Source organism: Onychostoma macrolepis, chromosome 24 (assembly GCF_012432095.1).
Source record: "Onychostoma macrolepis isolate SWU-2019 chromosome 24, ASM1243209v1, whole genome shotgun sequence".
In the NCBI taxonomy this organism is placed as follows: Eukaryota; Metazoa; Chordata; class Actinopteri; order Cypriniformes; family Cyprinidae; genus Onychostoma; species Onychostoma macrolepis.
Genome location: NC_081178.1, coordinates 6,308,531 through 6,334,082, shown reverse-complemented (window position 1 = coordinate 6,334,082; position 25,552 = coordinate 6,308,531). Strand labels below are relative to the sequence as shown.

At 36.8% G+C, this 25,552-nt stretch overlaps 2 protein-coding genes and 2 long non-coding RNA genes across 6 annotated transcripts in view; 2 read left to right on the top strand and 2 right to left on the bottom strand.

Moving 5' to 3' along the window:
- rsu1 (Ras suppressor protein 1) overlaps window positions 1–3,792 on the bottom strand; it is a 30,947-nt gene extending 27,155 nt beyond the window's left edge. Inside the window, exons 1-3 of one of the 2 annotated variants that reach the window (XM_058765723.1) lie at window positions 3,662–3,792; window positions 1,953–2,064; window positions 1,719–1,769 (exon numbers count right to left, since the gene is read on the bottom strand). In XM_058765723.1, the coding sequence (XP_058621706.1) occupies window positions 1,719–1,769; window positions 1,953–2,061 (160 nt within the window). In that variant the 5' untranslated portion in view covers window positions 2,062–2,064; window positions 3,662–3,792. Of the gene's footprint in view, window positions 1–1,718; window positions 1,770–1,952; window positions 2,065–2,188; window positions 2,337–3,661 lie in introns of those variants that run through there. The other variant, XM_058765722.1, reaches the window with a different exon arrangement.
- On the top strand, window positions 2,534–4,519 carry LOC131533406 (uncharacterized). The gene is made up of 3 exons (XR_009269098.1): window positions 2,534–2,736; window positions 3,735–3,887; window positions 4,114–4,519. It is a non-coding gene; the product is annotated as an uncharacterized LOC131533406 (long non-coding RNA).
- A 1,337-nt stretch (window positions 4,520–5,856) lies between these two features.
- Window positions 5,857–25,552, bottom strand: part of cubn (cubilin (intrinsic factor-cobalamin receptor)) — a 38,088-nt gene continuing 18,392 nt past the window's right edge. For both annotated transcript variants that reach the window (XM_058765019.1, XM_058765020.1), the window contains 39 exons: window positions 24,277–24,458; window positions 22,587–22,761; window positions 22,310–22,491; window positions 22,022–22,178; window positions 21,826–21,942; window positions 21,598–21,711; window positions 21,293–21,421; window positions 21,069–21,201; window positions 20,780–20,985; window positions 20,356–20,537; window positions 20,061–20,253; window positions 19,758–19,955; window positions 19,521–19,667; window positions 19,219–19,409; window positions 18,959–19,127; window positions 18,692–18,866; window positions 18,430–18,608; window positions 18,138–18,347; window positions 17,914–18,054; window positions 17,553–17,734; window positions 17,254–17,425; window positions 16,973–17,170; window positions 16,697–16,846; window positions 16,486–16,607; window positions 16,157–16,382; window positions 15,852–16,039; window positions 15,597–15,753; window positions 15,356–15,505; window positions 15,044–15,232; window positions 14,395–14,524; window positions 12,926–13,143; window positions 10,592–10,797; window positions 10,321–10,483; window positions 10,031–10,239; window positions 8,730–8,874; window positions 8,451–8,632; window positions 7,000–7,165; window positions 6,660–6,895; window positions 5,857–6,154 (listed from right to left, as the gene is read on the bottom strand). In XM_058765019.1, coding sequence (XP_058621002.1) covers window positions 6,047–6,154; window positions 6,660–6,895; window positions 7,000–7,165; window positions 8,451–8,632; window positions 8,730–8,874; window positions 10,031–10,239; window positions 10,321–10,483; window positions 10,592–10,797; window positions 12,926–13,143; window positions 14,395–14,524; window positions 15,044–15,232; window positions 15,356–15,505; window positions 15,597–15,753; window positions 15,852–16,039; window positions 16,157–16,382; window positions 16,486–16,607; window positions 16,697–16,846; window positions 16,973–17,170; window positions 17,254–17,425; window positions 17,553–17,734; window positions 17,914–18,054; window positions 18,138–18,347; window positions 18,430–18,608; window positions 18,692–18,866; window positions 18,959–19,127; window positions 19,219–19,409; window positions 19,521–19,667; window positions 19,758–19,955; window positions 20,061–20,253; window positions 20,356–20,537; window positions 20,780–20,985; window positions 21,069–21,201; window positions 21,293–21,421; window positions 21,598–21,711; window positions 21,826–21,942; window positions 22,022–22,178; window positions 22,310–22,491; window positions 22,587–22,761; window positions 24,277–24,458 — 6,677 coding nt within the window. In that variant the 3' untranslated portion in view covers window positions 5,857–6,046. The remainder of the gene's footprint in view (window positions 6,155–6,659; window positions 6,896–6,999; window positions 7,166–8,450; window positions 8,633–8,729; window positions 8,875–10,030; window positions 10,240–10,320; window positions 10,484–10,591; window positions 10,798–12,925; window positions 13,144–14,394; window positions 14,525–15,043; window positions 15,233–15,355; window positions 15,506–15,596; window positions 15,754–15,851; window positions 16,040–16,156; window positions 16,383–16,485; window positions 16,608–16,696; window positions 16,847–16,972; window positions 17,171–17,253; window positions 17,426–17,552; window positions 17,735–17,913; window positions 18,055–18,137; window positions 18,348–18,429; window positions 18,609–18,691; window positions 18,867–18,958; window positions 19,128–19,218; window positions 19,410–19,520; window positions 19,668–19,757; window positions 19,956–20,060; window positions 20,254–20,355; window positions 20,538–20,779; window positions 20,986–21,068; window positions 21,202–21,292; window positions 21,422–21,597; window positions 21,712–21,825; window positions 21,943–22,021; window positions 22,179–22,309; window positions 22,492–22,586; window positions 22,762–24,276; window positions 24,459–25,552) is intronic.
- LOC131533037 (uncharacterized) lies at window positions 10,054–24,420 on the top strand. Its single transcript, XR_009269032.1, has 6 exons — window positions 10,054–10,165; window positions 10,338–10,493; window positions 10,684–10,834; window positions 22,607–22,778; window positions 23,792–23,986; window positions 24,283–24,420. It is a non-coding gene; the product is annotated as an uncharacterized LOC131533037 (long non-coding RNA).

Here is a 25,552-nt window from a genome sequence, read left to right as displayed (position 1 = left end):
ATTTTTAAAAGCAAAATACAAGCATTTTCCTTGTGGTCTCAGACTTTTGGACCCCACTGTATATCCATAAGGTTTCATTTTTTCCCAATTTATTTAAATCAGTTACAGACAAGCAGTGTGCTCCACGATGAAATAATTTCCTCATATTAAACTCATATAAATAGTATTAAAAGGTTTTGAACATTACTACAGACTATAATAACAATATAATATAATGATATTCTTATATATCAAGAATATATCAATCAAGACGACTAAAGGAAAAATCAGTGTCAGGGAAAAAAAGGTAATATATTATAACATAATATAATATTTGTAATAACACAAAATCAAAATAGAAGTATTTTGCTAGAGACCTCAAGCTTCTGGACTGCATAAAGATTTTTTTCTCTTGTTTAAACCAGCTACAGTCAAGTGGTGTGACCCGTAACGGAATGAATCATTTCCTCATCTTCAAATCTTATAAATCGTATTAAAAGGCTTTGATCATTACTACAGACGCTACCTGACAGATATGTGCATTATCACACCGGGATCTTCAGGGAGATTAAGGGAAAAGATTCCTGCATAAACAAACAAATCCCCGACCAAACACTTCCTGTACAGATCAGATGAGAGTGAACATGGCTCAGAGCGGTTAACATGGACCCAAAGATTAGGTGGGAGGGGAAAACAAGCTCCAAACTATACTGAAAAACATATTTCTCTTGATAATAACTCTCTGAATAATTCTCAGCTTATGCAGACTATCTTTAAACTCACATGTAAAAGAAAAAATAAAGTGAATTTGCAGATTGCAATGAAAGATGTTACTAACTACTAATGTTCACTCTTTATTATTACGATACTTAAACTGAGCAGACTATAAAATCAAACAACCAGTAAGGGCAAGACAGCCATCTAGTGGAGTTAACAAGTTCTTTCAACAACCCTCGTGAACCTGCGGTCTCAATACAATTATTAAATATAAAACAATTAAATAAATGAACCGTTATTAAAAAAAAAAATCTAAAATAATTAATTCAAACAAGACAAATATAATTTGATTTAAATCCAATAATTCTACAATTCCACTACTCTATAGTTTGCAACTTTTTTTTACCGTCTACTTGATTATTTTTTAAATTGGATTTCGTATCTGAGATTCATGAGACAATAATTTGCCTTCTAAGTAAATATCACAATCACTACCTCCAACCCTAGGAAAAGCCATGCTGTAAAACTTACAGAATGTTTTATCATTTGTGACCCTGGATGACAAAACCAGTCTCAAGTGTCAATTTTTCGATCGGACAATATTTGGCTGAGATACAACTATTTGAAAATCTGGAATCTGAGGGTGCAAAAAAATCTAAATATTGAGAAAATCGCCTTTAAAGTTGTCCAAATTAAGTTCTTAGCAATGCATATTACTAATCAAAATTAAGTTTTGATACATTTACGGTAAGAAATTTACAAAATATCTTCATGGAACATGATCTTTACTTAATATCCTAATGATTTTTGGCATAAAAGAAAAATAATAATTTTGACCCATACAATGTATTTTTGGCTTTGTTTTGCTACAAATATACCCCAGCGACTTAAGACTGGTTTTGTGGTCCAGGGTCACAAAGATGTATTGCATAAAGTTTGCATGTAAATATAATTGTGCAATATATTGAAATTAAAAGAAAAACATCCAAAAAGACGTTTCTCTTGAGATATGAAGAACTTACCACTCAGCTTGTTGTGGCTCAGGACCAGCTGGGTTATGTTGGATAAAGTGACTACAAAAAAAAAAATAATAATGACACGTTTAGATGATGATGTCACTGCATGATGACGTCAACGCCATGACGCCACCAATCTTCTGCTAGTGTAAACAAATAAGAGTCGTTACCCACACTTTAATTGACATTAACACGATATTAAAAACTTTAAACTAGTATAGTAACTCTCTGCAGACTCACATAGTCCAGGAATATCCAGCAGGTTTGATATTCCTCTGTCACACATGTCCACCTCCGGTAGGTTCTTCTCCCGACTCTCCTCCACTATCTTCTTCAGAGACTTTGACATTTTCTGCAAGAAAACATTAGCAAATACAAGACCTGAATCAAGCAGAGAATCTTACGAAGAGAGTTTTGCCACTTTCGCCTCAAATAGTGGTTCAAATCCAGTCATTACAAGCATATAAAGAACTCACTCAGTAGTAAGGAAAATACGCAAACATGCAGGAAAAACAGAAAACAAATATCCGAGCTCTCAGGGCAGTAAAACCAGATATTTTTGAAGCAGCAAAGTCGCTCACACCCAACCGGAAGTTGATAGTATGTCTGTAAAAGTCTCGCATTCCTTCCATAAAAGGGTATTTCCGGGTCCAGAGAAAGGAAAAGAATGTCAGACAGAATTCTGTTCCGTTGTCCAATCAGCTGCTAGAAAGTCGGCGGGATTGTTGAAATAAGGCACATGTATATCCAATCAGAACGCGCTCCGCTGCAACAGCGCGTATCATTCGACCAATCAATGAAAATGCAGAGGAGACGTGTGGAAAAGCATTCTGCCACTGCGCTTTCAAAGGTAACAGCCACCACAGTGATGTGTACATATTATAACTGATGAACAAATATTGTTAGACTTGTTTCTGGTTAAATACTAGCTTTTAACCTGTTTGATTACAACAATAATTTACTTACAATATTATAGGAAATTGTAGGCGCATGCAGACATTGACGCATTGAACTAGTTCTGATTGTAAGTGTTAATCTTTCATTATTTTAATATATAGGCTCCAGAAATTTGTAACCAGTTTTTATTTAGTTCTTCCCCTTGGATTCTAAATAGCAGATTTGTGTCATGAAACGAAAAATCCTTGCCCAGTTTTATGATTTTTCTTCATGATAAAATAATACAGTACAGTTCAAGGTATAAAGTTTACATTTCATATAATTAACCACAGTGTGCTTAGTCTTGCAGCCTGTTACAAACAGAATGAATGTCTTGTCAAAAATGAATGAATGTGGATTTTATGCTTGTCAGTAGCTAGATTTTTTATTTTTTGATAAATAGATAGCCTATTGTTGAACATTATTGAAAATTAATATATATATATATATATATATATATATATATATATATATATATATATATATATATATTGTATAATATAAATTTAGTAAAAAAAAATTCATCTATCTTCAGTATTCTGACATATAACCTGAATATGAGTAATTTTGTTACCATAGCCTATTGGTTTATTACTATCATGTATGTTATAATTAATATAAATAAAATATTAATAACATTTATTTATTTATTTACAGTATAATGTCAATTACTAAAATAGCCTAAAACTGAAAACTGAAAACTGAAAATTTACTAAAACGATTTAAACATGTCAACATCCAATTAAAATAGTAAAAACACACAACAAATTACTAAAACTCAAACTAAAATTGAAATGAAATTGGAAATGGAAATTACGAAAATAAAAACGAATTCAAAATGTCAAACAAAATTATAATAGTATCTCAGTTACAAATATCACTGGGTGTTATGCCTCACATTTAATCATTTTAAAATAATTAACATTAAATGAACAACAAATGAACAACACCTTACAACAAATGCTACCAACATCCAGTTTGTATTTATGTAACTATATAAATATTATATTTACCTCAATATTAGTTTATCCGTCCATTGCTTGTCCATTGTCCATCTGATATATTGTCTGCATAATGTGACATTAGGGAATCCAGCAGCAGGTGTGGGCAGCTGTTGTCTACCACCCAGATCCCCAGCTATTACCTACCTTCCAAGGGAGACACATTGTTTAGACGTCTGCACAAGGTGGAAGAGCGATAGGAGTCTTCGCTGTCTCCTCCTTCTGGCATGGGGCGGAGGTACGGCGACACTTCTCTGTTCTCTCGGGTTCCTGTCGTCCCAGGTGGGACCATCCACAGACTGGATCTTGGTTCTTCCTTTGCCCGTCTCTCTCCGTCTGTGTCTGGTTCTTGCAGGGTTGATCATTTCTATGGGGGACTGTAAAACAGTGGCTCTATTTATAGGCTTGATTATATTTGGTGAGTGGCAACAGATGCTTCAGCATGGTTGAACTTTGCTTTGCAGAGCAGGAGTTCTGGATTCCAGGGCCAAGGCTTGTTTATGTTGTAAAATCTTTAACCAACACCCTCGGCCAGAAGCCAGCGGAGATCGGACACAGTCAGACATGGCACGAGGGCATGGGGAGGTGTGTATTTTATTAGAATCCACATTAAGGAGCTGTAAGCACTTACACTTGCCCAAAGTGAGCGCTGAGGTGGGAATGTGTGTATGTGTGACTGCTGTTTGATTTATGAGGTGTTCTCAAATTATGTGCCTGAGGAACTTACTGTACCACGGGTAGAGCAGACCACCAGCATATTACTGAATATGAGTTCTGGTTTTGTCTGGAATGAATGTGGATTTTATGGCTTGTCAATTGTTAGATTTACTGAGAACATTGGTTGAAAATGATTAATTTTATGTTCATTTACGCTATTCACACTATTGAATATGTCATTCACACCCAAATATCATTTTGTTACCATATTTAATTTTTACCATGAAAATATCACGTTATCATATTAAAAATAAAATTACAGCAAGTAAAACCAGTTGTAAAATTTGTGTTATAAAATGGTCAGGAATATGTCAAAATCAGGGTTATAGTTTTAATTAACTAAAACTGAACCTAAAATTAAAACCACTAAAGAAAAAGTCATTACTTGAAATAAAATAAATGTTAACTGAAATAAAAAAAAAAATATATATATATATAATAAAACAAATTACTTTTGATAGTTGCCAAGGCAGCATTTCTAAATAACTAAAACTGAAATAAAACAATAATAAAAAAAAAGATAATAATAAATATGACAAAACACAGCAAAATTAATAAAACTCTAAAATGGAAAATATAATAAAAAATTATTCAAATATAAATAAAAACTATAAAAGTATCTATAATAGTACTAAAATAACACTGGTCCAAACATTTCATCTTAAAATGAAGTAAAAACCAATTTTTTACATTTTAAGGATTTTAAAATAATTAATTACATACTTTAAAATTAATATATATAAACATTTTTTGATCATCTCTTATTTTTATCTGCATTAATTCCTCACTGCATCAGTAGTAAATGTCTCCTGAGGCTCTTTTCCTGCGCACTGCTTCCAAGGTCAACACATTTTTATTACACAGAGCTTCTCATGAACTTTAACCCTGTTAAGTTAAGGAAAAACAATTATAAAATGACTGTGAAAATCGTGAGAAAGGCCTTAATACAGATGGTAATGTCTCAAAAGCTGTTTTTCTGTTGATCAGACTGCTGGGCCTCTTTTCCCAGACATTTCTTTGACTTTGTTGGGAGCATTTTGCAGAGTAAGAAATGAAATATTAGATGAAATGTTTATAGAAGCATTACAGAGCAGACAGACTCATTAGCACGGTCCGATGATCTGCCGCACACAGCTTTTATCTCCCCCCGAATTTGCCATCTTTTTATTTTCACCCGTAACCTCTGTGTCGAGTGTGTAAAGTATAACGCATCAGAGTGGGCGGTTTGGATGAAGTCCAGAGAGACATACAGAGCTGAGGATATCAGACAGTGAAAATATATTAAACACTTAAAAAACTGGCAAACATTCACAGCTTTTGTAAGCATATTGATTTGTGCAGTTGACACTCTGTTAGAGATGCACACACTTCAAAAGACTTTTCCATTGAAATATCCAGAGACAAATCACAAAAGAGATGTCTTGGTTGTTTTTTGCAAAATGACAGTCTCTCAATAAAGCCCTGACTTAAAAACATAATTAAACAAGAACTTCATTAAACATCTTTATTTTCCAAAAAGACATCAAAAATACATACATAAATTCAGTCTTTAAACAATTATCTACAAATAATGGTTCATATTACATTATGTATGTGACATGATTGCAAAGTGTGTTCACATGTGTGTGTGTGTGTGTGTGTGTGTATGTATGTATATATATTTATTTTTCAAATTTCTTCTCAGCTGCTCCAGGTGAGTCTGAACCCAGACGGGAGAACTGCAGACTGGGCTGAGAACTTCACAAACACAAGGTTTGAAGAAGCTCTGAAAGGGGCGATGTTTGTCTCCTGCAAAAAAGCAAAGAACAATTCCATTATATATTCATATATAATTTTAGTATATACAGTACACATTACTGTCTGTGGTCAGTAAGATAGTTTTGAAAGGAATTTCTAAAAGGCTGCATTTATTTGATTAAATATAGAGTAAAATATTGTGAAATATTATTGCAATTTAAAATAAATCTTTTCTATTTGAAAATATTTCAAAATGTAATTTATTCCTGTGATCAAAGCTGAATTTTCAGCATCATTACTGCAGTCTTCAGTGTCACGTGATCCTTTAGAAATCAGTTTAATGTGACGATTTGCTGTTCATAAAACGTTTCTGATTATTATCTATGTTAAAAACAGTTGTGCTGCTTAATACATTTTTTCAAGATTCTTTAATGAATGGAAAGTTCAAAAGAACAGCATTTATTTGAAATAGAAATTGAATGCGTGTTTGCTGATAAAAGTATTCATTTCTGGAATATATAGGTAGAATATATAGTAATGTTTTTTTCACACATACCGTTCCACAGTAAGGCCCAACAACAGGTGAATTAGCATCCGGACCATCATACAGCTTCAAGTAGTTGTTCTCACAATCTCCTGGATCATCAATGCTGATCTGGTTGAATGTGACTGTCACCACTCTGCCGCTAGGAGCCCTGATTCCCCACTCACAGGAAGTGCCGTTGGCGTAAGTGCCAGGGTAGTTTGGACTGGCGAAAGAGCCGTGGTCTCCATATAACACACCACCACAACCTGGACACACAAAAGGAGCAATTAGGACTCGCATGATAAAACCTTTAGCAGTGTTGGACTGTCTGAGGCAACCGTAATATAACAAGCGTTTCAAGCGTGTTTACCCTGTGGAGAGGAAGTCCAGGTGATCTCAAAGCCGTTACGGGCTGTAGTAAAGTCACTCTTGAAATACAGGAAGAGCTGGTTGCTTCCCGGGAAGACAGGACTGGGTAGTGTGCTTCCACAGTACTTCCCTAACAGAGGCGATGTGGCAGCACTGCCGTTTCTGACCTACATCAGCAGAAATAAACGTACATTAAACAGCTACATTATCATCATCACAACATAGTACCATACTATTATTACCATACTTCTATTATTTCTGCTGTATGTATGCAATACTCGGATGATCTGCATTTGCCCAAATGCGCAGCAACGGAGTATACTGCACTGGGTACTACTATATCCCATAATGCAATATACTCGCCCTGACACATAATTACCAATGTGACAAATAAAGCTGAAGTAAGATTAGCTATGATTTTTAACCAATTTTTTTTTTTTTTTAACCAATTGTTTAGTTTTGGGCAGTTTTATTTTATTTATGTAAAACAAAAACTGGGCACAGCTTGCTGAATTAAACATGAACGTAATTAGGTCATGTCAATGTTATTTTAGCAATATTTACAGGCTATTACAGTATTAATTAATATTTTGAATTGGCTTTTGTTGTTATATTTGCAGTTTAATTTTAGTTTAAGGTTTAGTAATTTTATGTTTTTGACATTTTTATTAGATTTTGTTCTTTAAATATTTCTATTTAGCTTTAATTTATATTTATTTCAGTTTTAGTCGTTTTAGCACTTCAACACAAACTTATTTTAATTCTTATTCTACTTATTTACTAGGGGAGCATATCAAATTTTCAAGTTTTCCTTTTTTAATTTAATTTCAGTTATTGAAAATTATTATAGTTTTAGTTTACAGTAACAACGTTAGTTGATCAAGTCAATTGACAATGTAGTATACTACTGCTTGTTTTATTTATTCATTTGTTTGTTAGTTATTTGTTTTTATTAGTAGGCAGTATTTAGCGTATACTGCATTCTTTCATTCTATTAGTATTTTTTTTTAAAAATCTCATTGCTGTTAATCTACACTGGATTATACCTTCAGACAATCTTGGGATAATTAGGATTGAAACGGTTATTATTGTTAACTAAAACATTTTGTTAATTAAAAATAAAACTGAAATGAAATAAAATAAAATACAAATATCAGACGTTTAAGTTGAAACACTGAAATTACAAACAGAAAAGAAAAACTAAAATGAAAACTATAATGGAACAAAAAATAAAACTGAAACAAAAACAAATAAAAATGACAAAAGCATGTAACTTAAAATAAAAAAAAAAATCAGATTTTTTCTATTACTAAGGCTATGTCCATAATTAAATCAGATATATTTGAAAACAGTGTGTTCGTCTTTAAACACTCTCCATTCTGCTTTTTTTTCATAGTGTTTTTTCTTCACATTGCTTTTAATCTGGTGGCATTTCAGTATGTTTATACTCACCTCAAGATAGTCGAAGTTGCAGGAAGGATGATTTTCCACATCAAAACTGGTGAAGAACAGAGAGATGGCGCTGTTCTGAGGGGCCTGCAGTACAATGCTGCATTCAATATTATTCGTGTATGTGTCAGGCCAGCCTGGGCTCTTCAGGTAACCGTATTCCTGTTCATACACCCTGCTGCAACCTGCAGATACATAACGTTCAGACATATACGCACACTGACAATATAACCACACCAGCAAGAGTAAAACACTTCTAGTAATCATAGGGAAAGGACTCACCTGCCACCTGATATGTGAGGCTGAGTCCGTTGCCAGTCATGAAGGCATCTGATTTGAAGGTGATGTGCATGGTGCGGCCATAACTGTAGAAATCTGGCACATGTGAGTCAGTGCCACAGAATTTATGAGCCTGTCCATAATCTCCCTGAGAGACAAAAATTAAAACAAAAAATATAAAGAAACTCTGCTGCCAAAATACAAATTGAAAGTTGAATATGTTACTGAATGATAAATGGCAGTGGAAAGATAAATGAAAACTATGTTTAAATAAGATTAAATATAAAAATGATATATTAATAAAAATGACATATGTGACCCTGGACCACAAAACCAGTCTTAAGTCGCTGGGGTATATTTGTAGCCACAGCCAAAAATACATTGTATGGGTCAAAATTATCTATTTTTCTTTTATGCCAAAAATCATTAGGATATTAAGTACAGATCATGTTCCATGAAGATATTTTGTAAATTTCTTACCGTAAGTGTATCAAAACTTAATTTTGGATTAGTAATATGCATTGCTAAGAACTTCATTTGGACAACTTTAAAGGCGATTTTCTCAACAGATTTTTTTGCACCCTCAGATTCCAGATTTTCAAATTGTTTTATCTCAGCCAAATACCGTCCTATCATAACAAATCATACATCAATGGAAAGCTTATTTATTCAGCTTTCTGATGATGTATAAATCTCAATTTCAAAAAAATAGACACTTAAGACTGGTTTTGTCATCCAGGGTCACATATATACACTAAACATTTCAAGCGGTAGTATGCATTATCTTGACTTTATATTTAATTATATATATATATATATATATATATATATATATATATATATATATATATATATATATATATACTGTATATGACAAATACAATAAAGTCGAGATAATGCATACTACCGCTTGAAATGTTTAGAAATAATAAAAAAATAATAAAAATGACAAAAGCACAAAAATTTAAATAAATAAATAAATAATTTAATTAATTACATTTAAATAAATATTAAATAAAAAAAATAAATCAGATTTTTTTTCTATTAACAAGACTATGTCCACAATTAAATCAGATAGATTTGAAAATAGTGTTTTCGTCTAAATATGCTCTCCAAATGTATCCACTTGGAAAAGTGTCTTCAAAAGCTCTCATTTTGCTGGACAAGATCATTGTCTCATTGTAAATAGATAAAAAGATGTGGACTAGCCTACCAAAATTATCAGCCATTGTGACCTGAGAGATTCTATATTGTTTTTTTAGTTATTTAGCGAGGCTATGTTCGGGCTATTGATGGAGTCTCACCACAGGGACGTCTTTAAACTCCAGGAAGTTGCTGGTGCAGCTCTGGCTGGAGTCCAGATGAAACTGCTGAACAGACACTTTCACCACCTCCTGAGAAGGAGCATCCAGCACCCAGCGGCAAGAAGCGAACGGCGGGTAGGCATTGGGGTAATATGGGGATGTGATGGTCTGAGATGTTGCTGTGGCATTGAATGCTCCACCACAAAGACCTAAAGTATGGAAAAGCATTTTAGCATGAGTGATTCAAACCCGCAGTGATAAAAGCATTAGGACATAAAGTTTAATCTTACTGTTCACTGTGCTGTAGGTGGCATTGAAGCCACGGCGTTGAACGGTGCCGTCCGAGATGAAGTGCACGGTCAGGAAATTACTGGCCGAGACGAAGGGGGCAGGTACTACATCTCCACAGAATGTGCCAACCAGTGGATAAATAGCACTGTCACCATCATAGATCTAGAGACGGGTAAGATGCAAGTATAAACATGTATAAGATGTATGTGTGTTCTGTGTTGGAAATTATGCTGCATTTTAATTTGTTATAGTATATGTGACAGCTTTTACCTTGATATAATCATATCTGCAGAGGGTTCCAGTGGAGCCCTCGAGCTCAAAGGATGTGAATGTGAGGTTAATGCCTTTATTGACCTCCACAGCAATGGTCCACATACAGTCCATACGTGGCTCATACTGACCATTCATGTCAATATCAGGAGAACCAAACGTTCCGGTGGGGGAAGACAAGTAACCGCCACAGCCCTGCTGAGGACCTGGAGCAAGCGATGGATGAGGAGATAGAAAGAGAGAGTGAGTGAGATTTACAACAACTGTAGGATGTGCTTTCAAGAAACCGCCTGCAAGAGGCAGTAGAGTCTACAAAAGAGACTCTTGCTGTTTTTGCTTGTTAGATTCAAAGTCCAATGTAGAAGTTGTCCAAATTAACTATTGGCAGATTTGTTTAAAATGATAAAAAAAAAAAAAAGAAGCAGATTCTTGTTCTCAGGGCGTACACATTTTTATCCAAACAAATATTCTTTGAATGAGAATGTCCTTCCACATGACACCATGTGTTTCTGACTAAAAGTAAAAATTTACTAAAACTAAACTAAAACTAAAAACTAACATTTAAGGTAATATTATATGAAGTAATAATATGATAATAAATACAAATAAATAAATAATAGCATTTATTTACATTTATATAAGAATGACATAAAATGACAATGTATATTACAATGACGATATTGTAAAAATATAATATTGCATATAAAATTATATTATATTTTAAATGCATTACTTTAAAAATACATTAATGTTAATATTATATTAATTTAATGCAATTAAGATTACACTTAAAATGAAGTTAATATTATAATAATAAAGTTAATCTTTTTATAAAAATAATGTAAAATAAATTCAATAGTGTAATGTCAAATTTCATTCAATAAATTAATTACATGTATGTGTCTAATTTTGTAAAACTAAACTAAAACAAAACTAATATTTAAGTTAATATTATATGAAGTGAATATTACAATGACATATAAATAAATAAAATATGCAGAACATTAATTATATATAATATAATGTAGATTTACATTAACAAAAATTAATCAAATTAAAGTTATTAATATAAGAAAGTAAAAAATATATAATATTGAATATAATTCAATTCGATTCAAGTTTATTTGTATAGCGCTTTTCACGATACAAAACATTGCAAAGCAACTTTACAGAAAACTAAGTTTCTACATTATATTTAGGAGTAGGGTATTAGTGGTGACTATGGCAGAAATGTACAGTAAAAATCATGCAGTTAGTTATAAATTACACAATCAAACAGACGGTGAACACTATTAACTGCAATGATTATAAGTTATGATTAAACTTTGCGATTGCAAAGTTTATATTAATATTTTATTATATTTACAAACATAAATTGAAGTTAATATTAAGTTAATAAAATTAAGATTACACTTAAAATGAAGTTAATATAATGTAGTTTTTTAAATAATAATAATTAATGTAAAATAAATTAAACAATGTAATGTCAAATTTCATTCAATAAATGAATTAAATGTATATACATGTTAATGTAAATTCGTCCTAAAATTCTAATCAGCCACAAAAATGCTGTTTATTTGCATATAAATTGTAGGACGCAACAAAAGAATTAGGAGTACTTTACTGGCTCTTTGACAGCACTGGCCAACAAAGACTTGTGTCTTGTTTTCGGTCAGGGTGAAGGAACAGACTCTTGTGGTCTGAATGAGTTGTGTTGTTCTCAAAGAACAACAGTGGCGCTTGTAGGATGGGGCGGTTCACTCAACACCCCCAGAGACGAGCTACAAAAGTGTTTACAACTCAGATCTTAAAGAGCCTGGTCATCCTGAAGTGACTGGTGCATCAGACGCTTTAAAGCAAAAAGCTGTTACAAAGAACACGGTTTATGACCCCTGAACACTTTGTTCAGTCCTCAATGAGGACTTTATCATTGTGATTCACTATGAAATCCTCCACACATTCTTCACACTATTCCAAAATGAGAACCATAAAGGAACAAGGTCAAAGCATCACACATCTTGATCTGAGAGCAACATGTCAGTTACAGTCTTTTGAATCAGATGATGAAAAAAAAAAAAAAAAGGAGAAGAATCATTTTTGGCTCCCCAAAGAACCTTTCGGTGAACAGTTCTTAAAGGAAAAAATCTAAAGAATCCTTTTTCCACTATAAAGAACCTTTTGTGGAATGGAAAGGTTCCATAAATGTCAAAGTTTCTTCATGGAACCAAACATACCAATAAAGAACTTTTATTATTAAGAGTGTAGGATGCTGCCTATGTAGGTAGTATATAGCAAGGAGGCTCATTGGTGATGTATGAGATGGAGAAACACTACCTAAAGTCTCACTGTAGGTTGCTCTCCAACCCTCCGCCCCAACCGATGCATCTGTAACAAACTGGAGAAACAGGTGCCTGGATGAAGATCTGAGGTTGGGCGGCAGTTCACGTCCACAGAACCTCCCTATTAGTGGGGCCAGAGTGTTCTCTCCGTCATATACTGCCACATAGTCATAGCGGCAGCTCGAGGAGGCTTCCAGACTGAAAGAGTTGAACCTATCGAACAGGGAAAAATACAAACCGTTGACGATTACTATGGAAATGTTGCAGAACAATCTAGTTTTTCAGAAAGTGATACCACTAATGGGAGAGGGGGTTTCCCTGAAAGAAAGCCTCTAGGGACAAATTACGGGTGAAGGGTTTCCTGTCTGGCATTGATACAAGATCTCGGTGGGGTTTACTGAACAAAGAGAAAGACAGATGATCAATACCAGAATGCTTTTCTCTCTGAGCATCTGTCTCTCTGGTGGAACATAGTGGGCATGATGGATGCCTAGCAGGATTCGAGCTGTAAAGATTTTTACTTTTATTGTTGTTCTAATTTGGATCTGTGCAGACCAAAGAGAATGTGGGTGAGGATGAGTGTCCATAAAGAGATAGTAGGTATGAAAGTTAAGAATTTGTAGAATTTGTAGACTTAGAAATTGATTTTTTTCTGGATTTATAATGTCAAAACTTGCCCTAAGACATTTCTTTGATTATGTATAGGCATTTATTAAAGGGATAGTTCACCCAAAAATGAAAATTCTGTCATTAATTACTCGCCCTCATGTTGTTCCAAACCCATAAGACCTTTGTTCATCTTCGGAACACAAATTAAGATACTTTTAATGAAATCCGAGAGCATACCCTGCATAGACAGTAATGTAATTACAGCAATCCACGTTCAAGGCCCAGAAAGGTAGTAAGGACATTGTTAAAATAGTCCATGTGACATCAATGGTTCAACCTTAATTTTATGAAACATGGTACTCCGTGGCAGAGACTGACATGGAAGAGAAGAATTGCATAAAGTTGTTATTTTTGTTTTCTTTGCGCACAAAAAGTACTCTCATAGCTTCATAAAATTACGGTAGAACCACTGATTTCACATGGACTATTTTAACGATGTCCATACTACCTTTCTGGACCTTGAACGTGTCTATGCAGGGTCAGCTCTCGGATTTCATTAAAAATATCTTAATTTGTGTTCTGAAGATGAACAAAGGTATTACGGGTTGGAACGACATGAGCGTGAGTAAGTAATGACAGAATTTTCATTTTTGGTGAACTATCCCTTTAAGTTTTTAATGACCATTTTCCACTCGCTGTCTGATCCTTAGAATGTGAATTGTAAATTTGTGAATTTGGACCACGTTTTGAGTTCTGAAACCTACAAAATGTTTTAATTGTGTCTATGACAATATGTTTTCAAACAACTCCTAATGATATGACTTCTTCAAATCACTTAAATTGGATCAAACTCACTTGAGATCGATGACACGATTGTCACGAACATATATGTGGTATGTGCAGTTGATGTTGTGATGGTAGTTGGTGATAGAATGAGATGGACTGCTGATTGTCCCAGAAGTACCATTAAACACACCACCGCATGCTGTTAAAAACACATGAACAGATGTACAGTAACATAAACACAGTAATCATATAAACCAACATGCAGGGATGAAATTCATAGGAACAGCCCTAAATGTATTTAAATGTCTTGTTCATGTGCTTGAGACTGACAGCCGTTCTTTGAGAAATTTGGGCTGTCTTCCCATAGACCACTTGACTGTGCATTTCTATTGTGCACCATTTACAGTGAATGAGTTTGTTTGTGGAAGTAACAGTGGAATCTGTTGCAATGGAATTCTCTTGCATATTTGCATATTCTCCCAAATCCCCTCATATTGTTTGAAAAGTGCAGCGTCCTCTCATTCCAGTGATTCTGCTCATTCCACATTTCTGGGCTCAGTGAATCAAATGATAAACAACCCAAACTTACTCTAGCACACACTTACACTGAAGCCACACCTCCATCTAAGCCACATCCTTTATCAGCACATTGTATAGTATACAGAGAACCAAAAAGTATTGCATTAAATGCACAGTTTGTTTTGTGGTTGAGGCTTACGTATGGTTCTGTATTCTGCCAGGAAGCCATTGTCATGGATGATGGAATCAGAGTAGAAGTTGATGAGCATCGGTCCAAATGTGGTGAAGACACCTGGTATGGTATTTCCACAAAGAGTAGCCAAGGGAGCACCACTGGTGGTGATGCCACTATAGATCTTTACACCATCATAGACACATGTGGAGTGTGCTAGAGGAGATGGAAACGCATGATTATTCACGTTACAGAACTGCTGTTATCCTTTGAGTTATTTTTAGATTTCTTATATCAAGACGTATGAAACAATTAGTGATTTTTGAGGAGGCGGCATACCCTCTAACTGGAAAGATTTAAAAGTAAGCACAACCACGGTCTGATCTCCAGCATCAATAATGTAATTACAGTTGGAGCCTCCAGGGTAGTGGTCTGGGTAGTTTGGAGACACGACACGGCCAGATGAGGCTGTGAAATTGGCCCCACAACCTAAAAGATGATGTGAAATAGAGACATTACATTATTTGAACTATTTGACAGAGGACTGAAACCTGTTACATACTATACATACGATACATACTAGTGTAGAATGCAGCAGAGAAGCCTTTGCCAGGTGTATCCGAGGACTGGAAACGAGCCGTAATAACATTTCGGGGTGCAATGACTGCAGCAGGGGCTGTAGTGCCACAACCAGTGGACAAGAGATTCTCATCATTCTGTACGTTGTCAGACCACACCTGTAAGAAAAGTATAGACAGAATATGAAAAATCAATCGCCAGATCACAAAAATACAGCATCAGGGAAGGTTTCTTTTTAACTGGTCATCTGTTTTACCTTGATGTAACTGTTTTGACACTGTCCACTTGAGTCTGGGATCTGGAAGTCACTGGCAAAGCCCATCTCTAGATGGTTTCCATCATGGGCGATGATGGTCCAGGAACATTCGGTATTGGCTGGGAAATTCTGAGGATAATTGGGAGATTTGATGGTGCCTGTATCAGCATGGATAATTCCTCCACATCCTGAAGAAGAGAAAGAAATTTGAGGAAAAAATAAAAAATAAAAATAAAAAAAAAGAGTCTTTTAATATGTAAAACGCCTACAGAAAGTGGACAGGAGTTTATATCTTTTTTATATACCTGATGAGTCCGTTGACCAGGTGGCAGTAAATCCTCCTCTGGACACTGTATGATCAGCAAGGAACAACACAGCTAATTTGTTGGAGCCTGATTGGATAGTTCCTGGAGAGTTGTGGCCACAGTATTGACCAATAACTGGGGATCCTGGTGAGGCTCCATTGAAGATAGTCATTGAATCCCAGGTGCACTGGCTGTGTTCCTCCACTTCAAAGTATGTAAAAGTGAGCTAGAATATATGGAAATTAAGTGGCGTTAATGATGAACTTAATTGTTAAGGTTGAAAGAAAACAGTAAAAAAACAACAAACCCAAGAAGCAGTCTTGACTTACAATGATAGTGTGTCCCACCGGAGCTTCGAGAAACCAAGTACAACGGCTCGGGCTGGGGTAGTTATTAGGATATCCAGGGCTAGAGATGGCACCTCCCTCTCCACTTTGCGACCCTCCACATTCTGTGGAAAATCATAGTCAGTTGAGCTCATGCAGAATTTTAAAGAGCAGAGATCCATCCGTTTAAGTGTCACTAATTGAACGATGGTACCTGAAAAGTAATATGTGGCTTTGAAGCCCAGATCACCCACAGCCTCATCAGACAGGAAGTGAACCCAGAGTTCAGGGGTGGACACTACTATGGGGACCGTAGGAGGGGATTGACCACATAAACGAGTCAAAAGCTCTCCATTTATATCTCCTGTATATGAGAAACAGATAAAACATGCCATAATTGTTTGCTTATCAGCAACAGCTTTAAAGTAAATGGTACATTGGATGGTGTACATAGTGTTATGTCTGTCTCTCTGCATTTGGAAACTTTTACCCAGTCTGAATTCCAAGTAGTCCCACTCGCAGGTTTGGTGATGCTCTAGATGGAGCTCATCTATTATAACCACAATGGAAGAATTCATATGATGTGGGTTCTGGATCAGCCATTCACAGTTCAGGTTGTTGCTGTAGTTTCCATTGCCAAAGTCAGGCGAGGTGAAGTTTCCAGGTTGACTGAGTATTCCACCACACACTACCGAAAGGACAAAGATTCACCAATCAAATCAGGAGCCAAAAACAAAAGTGTACACTAAAGTCAGAGGTCTTCTATCTCACCTGCTGCCTCCTCTGAAGAGTAATCTGCCGTGAATCCACCATTAGACACAGATGAATCAGTGTTGAAAATTACAAGCATAGTATTCCCAGAAGATTTCAACTGGGTACCAGCAGGGACTGTACCGCATAACCGACCCAATTGTGGGGCACTGGGTGTCAGACCATTGATGACCTACCAACCAAAGAGTCAAAACAGCAAACCAGTGATAAAGCACTGAATTAAACGATATTCAGAGAAAGCAATACATAGTTTGAATGCCCAACTTTTTGACATCTCTAAAACATACAGATGACCTTACCTCCACATAGTCAAACACACAGGTGCCATGCTCCTCCAGCCTCAGGTCATTGATCGTAAGAGTGACCCTACGACCGGGAGGAACAGTGATTCTCCAGCGGCATACTCGGCTGTGAGGGTAAAGATTGGGGTAGTTGGGAGATGATATGGTCCCAAATGGTGCGTTCAGATCCCCTCCACATTCTGTAAGAGCAACAATAGCATATTTTCACCAGTTACCCATGGAACTGCTCCATAACCAACAGCATAACTATGCAAGTAATCATGTAGCAATTTGATTTATCCAAAATAACTAGTCAATAGCTTTTTCCACTGGACTATATGACCCTAACTGAACACCGTAAGGATTTAAAGACACTTGCCTTCGACGCTGGCTTCAAATGATAAACTAAACCCTGCAGCATGCCCGCTGCCATCACTGACAAACTTTACGTAGGCAAAACTGTCTCCAGTGTCCAGGGGGGCTGGAAGGCTGTTTCCACAGTGTTTCCCCAGCAGGCGACCTGGTGAGTAAGAAAAGGTTAGTTTACTATCCTTAACATTCAGAAAGACTCTCAACTCTCTTTTGTGTAAGGAGGACCCAAACCTGAAGCATTGTATTCACGTATCTCCACATAGTCATTGTTACAATTTGAGGAGCTCTGCAGGTCAAGGGCAGTGTAGGTGAGGGTCAGATAGTGTCCTGTAGGACCTTCCAAGTACCATTCACAGTTAGAGTTGTCTGGATAATTTGAGTCTGGAAAACCAGGGCTTCTGATGGTACCACTCTGACTAATGTAGGTACCTCCACATGTTGCTAAGAAGGGAAAGAATACTCTTTAAACCATTGAGATCAACCAAAGATGGTTGGAATGTAATGGGGATTCAAAATGGATTACCAATGGAGTACTTGGCTTTGAAACCAATATGAGTGACGCTGCCATCAGTTCTGAATCGTATATACATGGTGGTGCCGGATGAATGCTGTGTTGATGGGCGGGTGTTGCCACAAAGTCTGCCCATCAAAGCAGCATCTGATGTGGGACCATCACGGATCTCAATGTAATCATACATACATCTAGGACAGAAGATTGTGATTACATTTAATGGTCAAACGGTTACATGTATCAAAAATAAGCAATTTGATTCCTCAAAATATACCCAGTATGAGCCTCAATGTAGAAATCATTCTCAAAGTCAAGCTGTACAGCCTCTCCATTGGGTACAGTGATTATCCATACACAGTCAATATTTGGGGGGTAGTTTGAGGGATAGTTAGGAGACGTGATGTATCCTGGTGGATCTCCATCATTAAGCACAATGAGACCACCACAAGCTGGAGACAAGCACAGAGATTTACATTTTAGGAATAACTATTTATTATCAAATTAATCTAAAATTTCTGGAATATTAGCTAGAAGCATTCACCTGAACTGTGGGCCTCAAATACCAATTTGAAGCCATTCCCCTCATTGGAGCCATCAGAGACAAAGTGGGCATAGAGGCTATTGTCTGTGGTTTGAAATGTGGATGGAGCGCTGGACCCACAGAGACGTCCCGATAGAGTCGGTGAGTTGCCATCAGGTCCATTCCGTAACTAATACAAAAAAAAAAAAGACAATTTGCATGATGTACAGGTTTTGTTTTGGAAATGTTCCCAAATGACAACTTCTTCTATAGTCACTCACCTCCAAGTAGTCACCTGTGCTGCAGTGATCGCCATAACCTTGTATTTGGAAAGGACTTTGGAAGGTTACAGACACTCTAAACCCTGGAGTGACCATTACTTGCCAGTTGCAATTCATGTTGGGCTTGTAGTTCTGTGGATATTGAGGAGAACTTAGGACCCCTCTGTCTGTGTGAAGGAAACCACCACAACCTGATGGAGAAGGCAAAAGAAAAATAGCTCGAAGTCCAACTAAAAATATAATACACAGCAAATGTATACCATCATCATGATAAGAATTTGGCTTATGGACTTATTGTTCACCTCTGGAAAAGGTGGCGTTAAAGCCCCTGCCGTTAATGCTACCATCAGAGGTGAATTGAAGGAACATGGCATCACCAGTAGAGTGCAGAGAGCCAGGCAGCTCCCGCCCACAAACCTTTGCAATCAGTGGAGACAAGTTGATGTCACCTTAAAAAACAACAACAACCTTATATTAAGTTGTGAAAGTCAGTTTTGAGTTGGGTTTATGCTGAAGTCACTTCATATGACAAAACCTACCATCCCTGATGGATAGACTGTCATGGAGACACGAAACCTCATCTTCCATGTCCAGAGAAAGCAGATTAAACTCAATGATAGAATTTGGAGACCGGATCACCCATGAACAGTCAAGGTTATGCTGATACAGCTCGGGCCAACCAGGAGAGAATAAGAACTGAGGATTGTCTCCTGTCATCAATGTTCCTCCACATGCTCCTGAAAAGACAAAAAAAAATAGCAAACGATTGTGAAATGAGACCAAGCAGCAACATTTTTCGATTTTAAGCAAGATATGAGAGGCAGATTTCTTAGGGAACTAACCTGGCTGTATAGTTGGTAAAGGACCGGAACCCTGAACGGCAGTCCACTCAACCAGGAAGCCTTTCCCTCCAATCACATTGTCAGATTTAAACTCAAGCGTTATAGTGCTGCCTGAACTTCTTACTGCGTTGGGCAGAGTCAGGCCGCAGAACTCACCCAGAAGTAAAGCACTGGTGCTGGAACCATCATATATCTAGGGAAGGGAAGCATTGATCTTCAACCACATCTTCATCATATGCCTGCATACACTTATTTTCTGTTAAACCATTATGGCATTTTAAACAAGAGTGCAGACCTTGAGCTTGTCATAATAGCAATTGAATTGGTCCTCAATGTCGATGTCCAGGAACTGAATCTGAATGTGGGAATCTGAGTCCACTGTGACGGTCCAGCGGTAGTCTGCATTGTTTGGGTAGGTGCGTGGGTAAAGAGGAGAGGCTATCTGTCCCGAGCTGCCTGTGATCTCATTTCCATACACTGAGGATGCAGAAAAAGAGTAAAGATATTCCCATGTAAGATTTTCTAACTATAGGAGATTTTAACCAGAAAGACTTCCTTGCACAACCAGAGCCACGGTTTTTGGTGAATAGAATGACTATTCAGATCCAAGAAACCAGCATTAACCAACATAACCATTCTGGAAAATCAGGGTACTCTTAGTTGGTCTTTTCAGTATTGTCCACAAAAAAAGAGAAGAGTAATCCATCGCTCTGACTTACAGTGGGAGAACACTGCTCTAAACCCAGCTCCGCTGACTGAGGAGTCAGAGACAAACTTGATCCAAAGAATGTGGCCCATTATAGAGGTGTAGTTGGAAGGAAGGGAATCACCACAGAAACGACCAACCAGAGTACCAGTGGAGTGTCCTTCACGAACCTCTAGGTAGTCAGTACTGCAGTCTGAACTTTGTTGCAACTGAAACATTCTGCATCACAAAATGTACAGTATTGTTGGTTTTGATGAATCCATTACATTTGTGAGATTAAAGTAACATCCTGATAGGCTTACATGAAGGACAGTTGTAGACGGTTCCCAGGGGAACTGGTGATGGTCCACACACACTCCACATTAGGTGGGTATACATCAGGATAGTTCGGACTGTTAAAAGCACCTGACTCCATATACAGATGTCCCCCACAGCCTGGAAAAACAGGTAACTAAATGGTGTTATATTGCAACCTAATTTGGGTGGAAAATTCATATGTATTTTGAAATAAACACTAAAATCTAACCTGAGGTTGAGGCCATGTAGGTTGCCCTAAAACCTTTCCTCCCTACTGAAGCATCTGAGATGAAGTTTACCACCAGGGCATTGCTGAATGAAGTGACTGGGTGTGGCAACTCATTCCCACAGTAACGACCTGGAAAAAGGTTACTAGTTATTATTACTAACCATAACTGCATCAGTATTTTCTGAAAAACCAAACAAAATGTGTTAAAGTGCCAAAACCTAGATCTAATTCTGATGTATACACACACATAGGTGATATCCTATTACAACTTTGACAGTTCTTCAAGGAAGAGATTTTATCTTTACCAACAGATGGGGCTTGGTAATTGTCTCCATCCAGGACCTCCACACTATCATGAGAGCAGTTACTATTCACCATCTCAACCTCAAAGTCAGTGAAGGACAAAGTCACATGATTGACTGAAAGAAATATAAGATAATAGAGATCAGAGAATAAGGGAAGTAGTTTGAAGTACAAAAAGCCTTGGTTTTGACTTTGGGATTATGGATGCCAAGTATGACCAGCAGACTTACATGGCTCCTGTGCCTGTATGATCCAGCTACAGTTCTGATTGGGTGGGTAAGAGTATGGATAGCGAGGAGATGCAATCTCCCCACCCACATCATCAGCTGCTATAGTGGATCCACATGCTGGAAATCAATGAGTAATCAATGAGGTTTAACAATGAAACGAACCATGACAAAATCACAAAACAAAGACTGCACTCACCTTCTGAGAAATGGGCACTGAAGCCTTTGCGGTTCTGACTGTGATCTGACCTGAAGCGAACATAGATGACGTTCATTGTGGATGTAATGGGAGAAGGCCTGGAGACTCCACAAAATTTACCCAGGAGTGGAGAAGACTCGTGGTGACCATCATGGATCTAGAGAGTAGAAGTTTGTCCATAAACTGCTTTAAACTGTGATGCATTGGTCTGTTATATCATGAAATCACAAATGTTGCCACCCTGAGCATTAAATTCATCGTGTGCACACAGAAAGGTCAGCTACTCACAGCCACGTAATCAAAACCGCATGAGCTTTGACTTTCGAGATCCAGATCAGTGAAGTTGAAGACGACTCGATGGCCTACATCCACTGTGATGACCCAGGAACAGTCCACATTGTCAGGATAGTTGCTGGGATACTGCGGAGAGTGGATCTCTCCATTGGGGGCTGTGACAATCCCTCCACATCCTGAATTTTCAAAGGGAAGATTTTAAGAAGTTCATTAGCAAAGTCTCCAAAATAATGGCATAATGACGAATTTCCATAATTGACAGTTGACTAACCTCCAGGAACTTCTACCCAGGTTGCATTGAAGCCTCTGCCACTCACGACGGCATCAGATGTGAATCGAACGGTGACAGCGTTACCTGTGCTGGCCACATGCAGAGGGTTATTGGGAGGGCGTGTGGTGCAGAGCTGGGCCAATCGTGGGGAGGAGAGGTCAGGCCCTCCGTACACCTGGATAAAGGTCAAAGGTGAGGCGATACTTACAGACTAGCCTTTCTGAAGACCAGGGTCATTTCAAAACATCTGAAAGTCACTAGTAGGTAAAATATATATATATATATATATCAAACCAAGTGACTACAAAATGATACTATAGCTTTTCTTAGACCTAGCTTGACTATTTGTTGATATCATGACTTTTAACCAACTGGTCCCAAAGATGAATGCAATTCTATTATTAATGGACATTTTCCACCAAGTTTGACTACCAGAAAGTGTAAAAATATCAAATTTGATTGAAATTTTGACCAGTAGAATACATCAAATGTTTTACATTGTGAAATTTTTGCAAAAAAAAGTGTGCTTGTGCTATCTCTCTTTAAGATGAATAACCCTTTCTTTTAATTTGTCTCTTATGTGTCCAAATATTCCAAATTTCATTTAGTCTCTGTTGTCTTATTTACTGTACAGTAAGTGATGAGTAAGCAAGCATGGCATGTAATAAACCATCAGAGCTGGGTAGATTACTTACAAACTGTAGTCCGTTACTGATTCCAAATCACATGACAAAAGTTGTAGTTAGTAACGTAATCCATTACATTACACATTTTAGGTAATATAATCAGACTGCTTTTTGATTACTTTTAGATTACTTTTAACAGAACTTGTTTATTATTTCTACCCGTTTATTAAATATGATAACATTGTACCATACTGTAATCAATAAAATACAAGTAATCAATAAAAAAGTAACTGGAGTCTATTTAAAAGTATTTTAAAATTTAAATTTAATCTAATTACAAGAAGCTATTTAATTTTTGAAATCTAATTACGTAATCCAGATTACATGTAATCAGTTACTACCCAGCTCTGTAAACCATAGGCCACTAAAATGAATGCTATTTTTTAAAAAAATATCTGGCTTTGGTCTGGCATCTGTGTGGCACAGAAAGTGTATGTTTGTGTGCATGTGAGACTGTCTCTAAGCCCTCTCTCTAAGCTCCGATTTCCAGTTCATTTCTGCCCTGTTGGCTCCATTCAGTGCTACAATGGAGGTCAGCATTCCACAGGTCTACGCTACAAAACATACACCCACAGAGCCCAGCAGATGCCAACGGGGCATGAGCAGGCACATACCCATATAAACACACGCTTGAATTTTGATCTCATAATGATGGATGGACAAGTGAGCCATTGTGACTGTAGTGGACAGAATATCACCTAACACTTATTAAAGGTAATAATTAAGAATAGATATCAAGGAATACTTGCACACTTCTAACTGGGCAGTGTGTACTATATACTATTATTTAAAAATAGCATGAAGTATGTAACAATAAGCTCAGTATACAGATTTAGGAAAAACCATGCTTAATATTGTTTCCAGTTCTTTCATCACACTGGTGGTAGTTGAGTGCACTGCATTGTGGGATACATTATGTCATGAAGTAGGTTGCAAATGTAATAGAGTGTATTCAATGCATACATATATTTTGCTTACTGTTTTATTTCTTTATTTTGTCATACCTCCAGCTTGTCATAGTTGCAGTCAGGATGATATTCCACGTCAAACTCAAGGATGGTGATGGAAATGCTACTTCCAGGGCTTGTTTGGATGTGCCAGATGCACTCACGGTTTGCGGGGTATTTGTTTGGATAGCCTGGGCTGGTGAAAGCACCAGTGGGCCCGAGGAGTTCCCCACCACAACCTGCAGGGGGTGACAGTGAGATACTGTGACTTTTTTTTCCACTGTTTTTAATCAGGGATCCACATGAAAGTTCAAAACAGAAATTCTGATTCAAACATAACAATCTTTTGTATAAGTAGAAGGCGACCAAAAAGCACATTTTGGACATGTATCACGGTACTAATCAAAGTACCATGGTATTATCATCTTATATCACTACATTATATTTTGTAAGTGTGGTATTATACTTGTTTAATGTCAGTTCCTGTAAAGTGTAATTCCTGTAATGTGGTCAGGAATGCTGAAGTAGACAGATAGTTGCATTACAGTGTCCAAACAGGAAAAATGTCTCACATCAAGCTTATCAGAGGAAATATGAAGCCATATTGACCCTCACCGCAAGAAAGGCAGTAGCAACAAGACTAAAATGTGGTCAGTGTAATATGATATATCACAAAAGATCGGTCAGAACGGATTCATTCTCTCCACCCCCACAGTCTTAATCAATAACATCAATCTCAACAGCGTCCACAGGTCTGTGAGAGGACAAAGGAAGGGTGGAGCTACTTTTTTAATTATCAAAATGGATCAGCTGCCTTGTGGCCATGAAATACTTTGTTGAATTGAGGCATTTCTACAGGACCTGCATTATTTATCCCACTTTCTCTTATTACAGGGACATTTCTATCTCTTCCATCCCTGTCTTTTCTGACTGTTTTTACTCTTTTTGTCTGTCATTTTTCTCTCCCTCAGCAAGGTTTTTACAGCTGCAAAACAGTGCTGTGCACGTTACATAACAACATTACAGTGTTCATTCTCTACACATTGTGTCCATGGAAACCAAGACCATTTCCTTCCAAAAATGACATCATCACAGACAGAGGTGCATGAATAATTAAAGGTTCAGAGCGTGCAAAAATAACAGTCCACACCCTTCAGCAATGTTACTCGATGTCTCACAAGCACAAGGACTGAGAAACATACACACAAAACATCAGTTAGTGTGGGTTATCACACTAATAGATGGCTCACTATCTGCCACATTTATGTCTAGGTGTTTCTTCTTTTATATACAAGCAGGAGATTGAATTTAAGCTCTGTAATGAAATTAAATG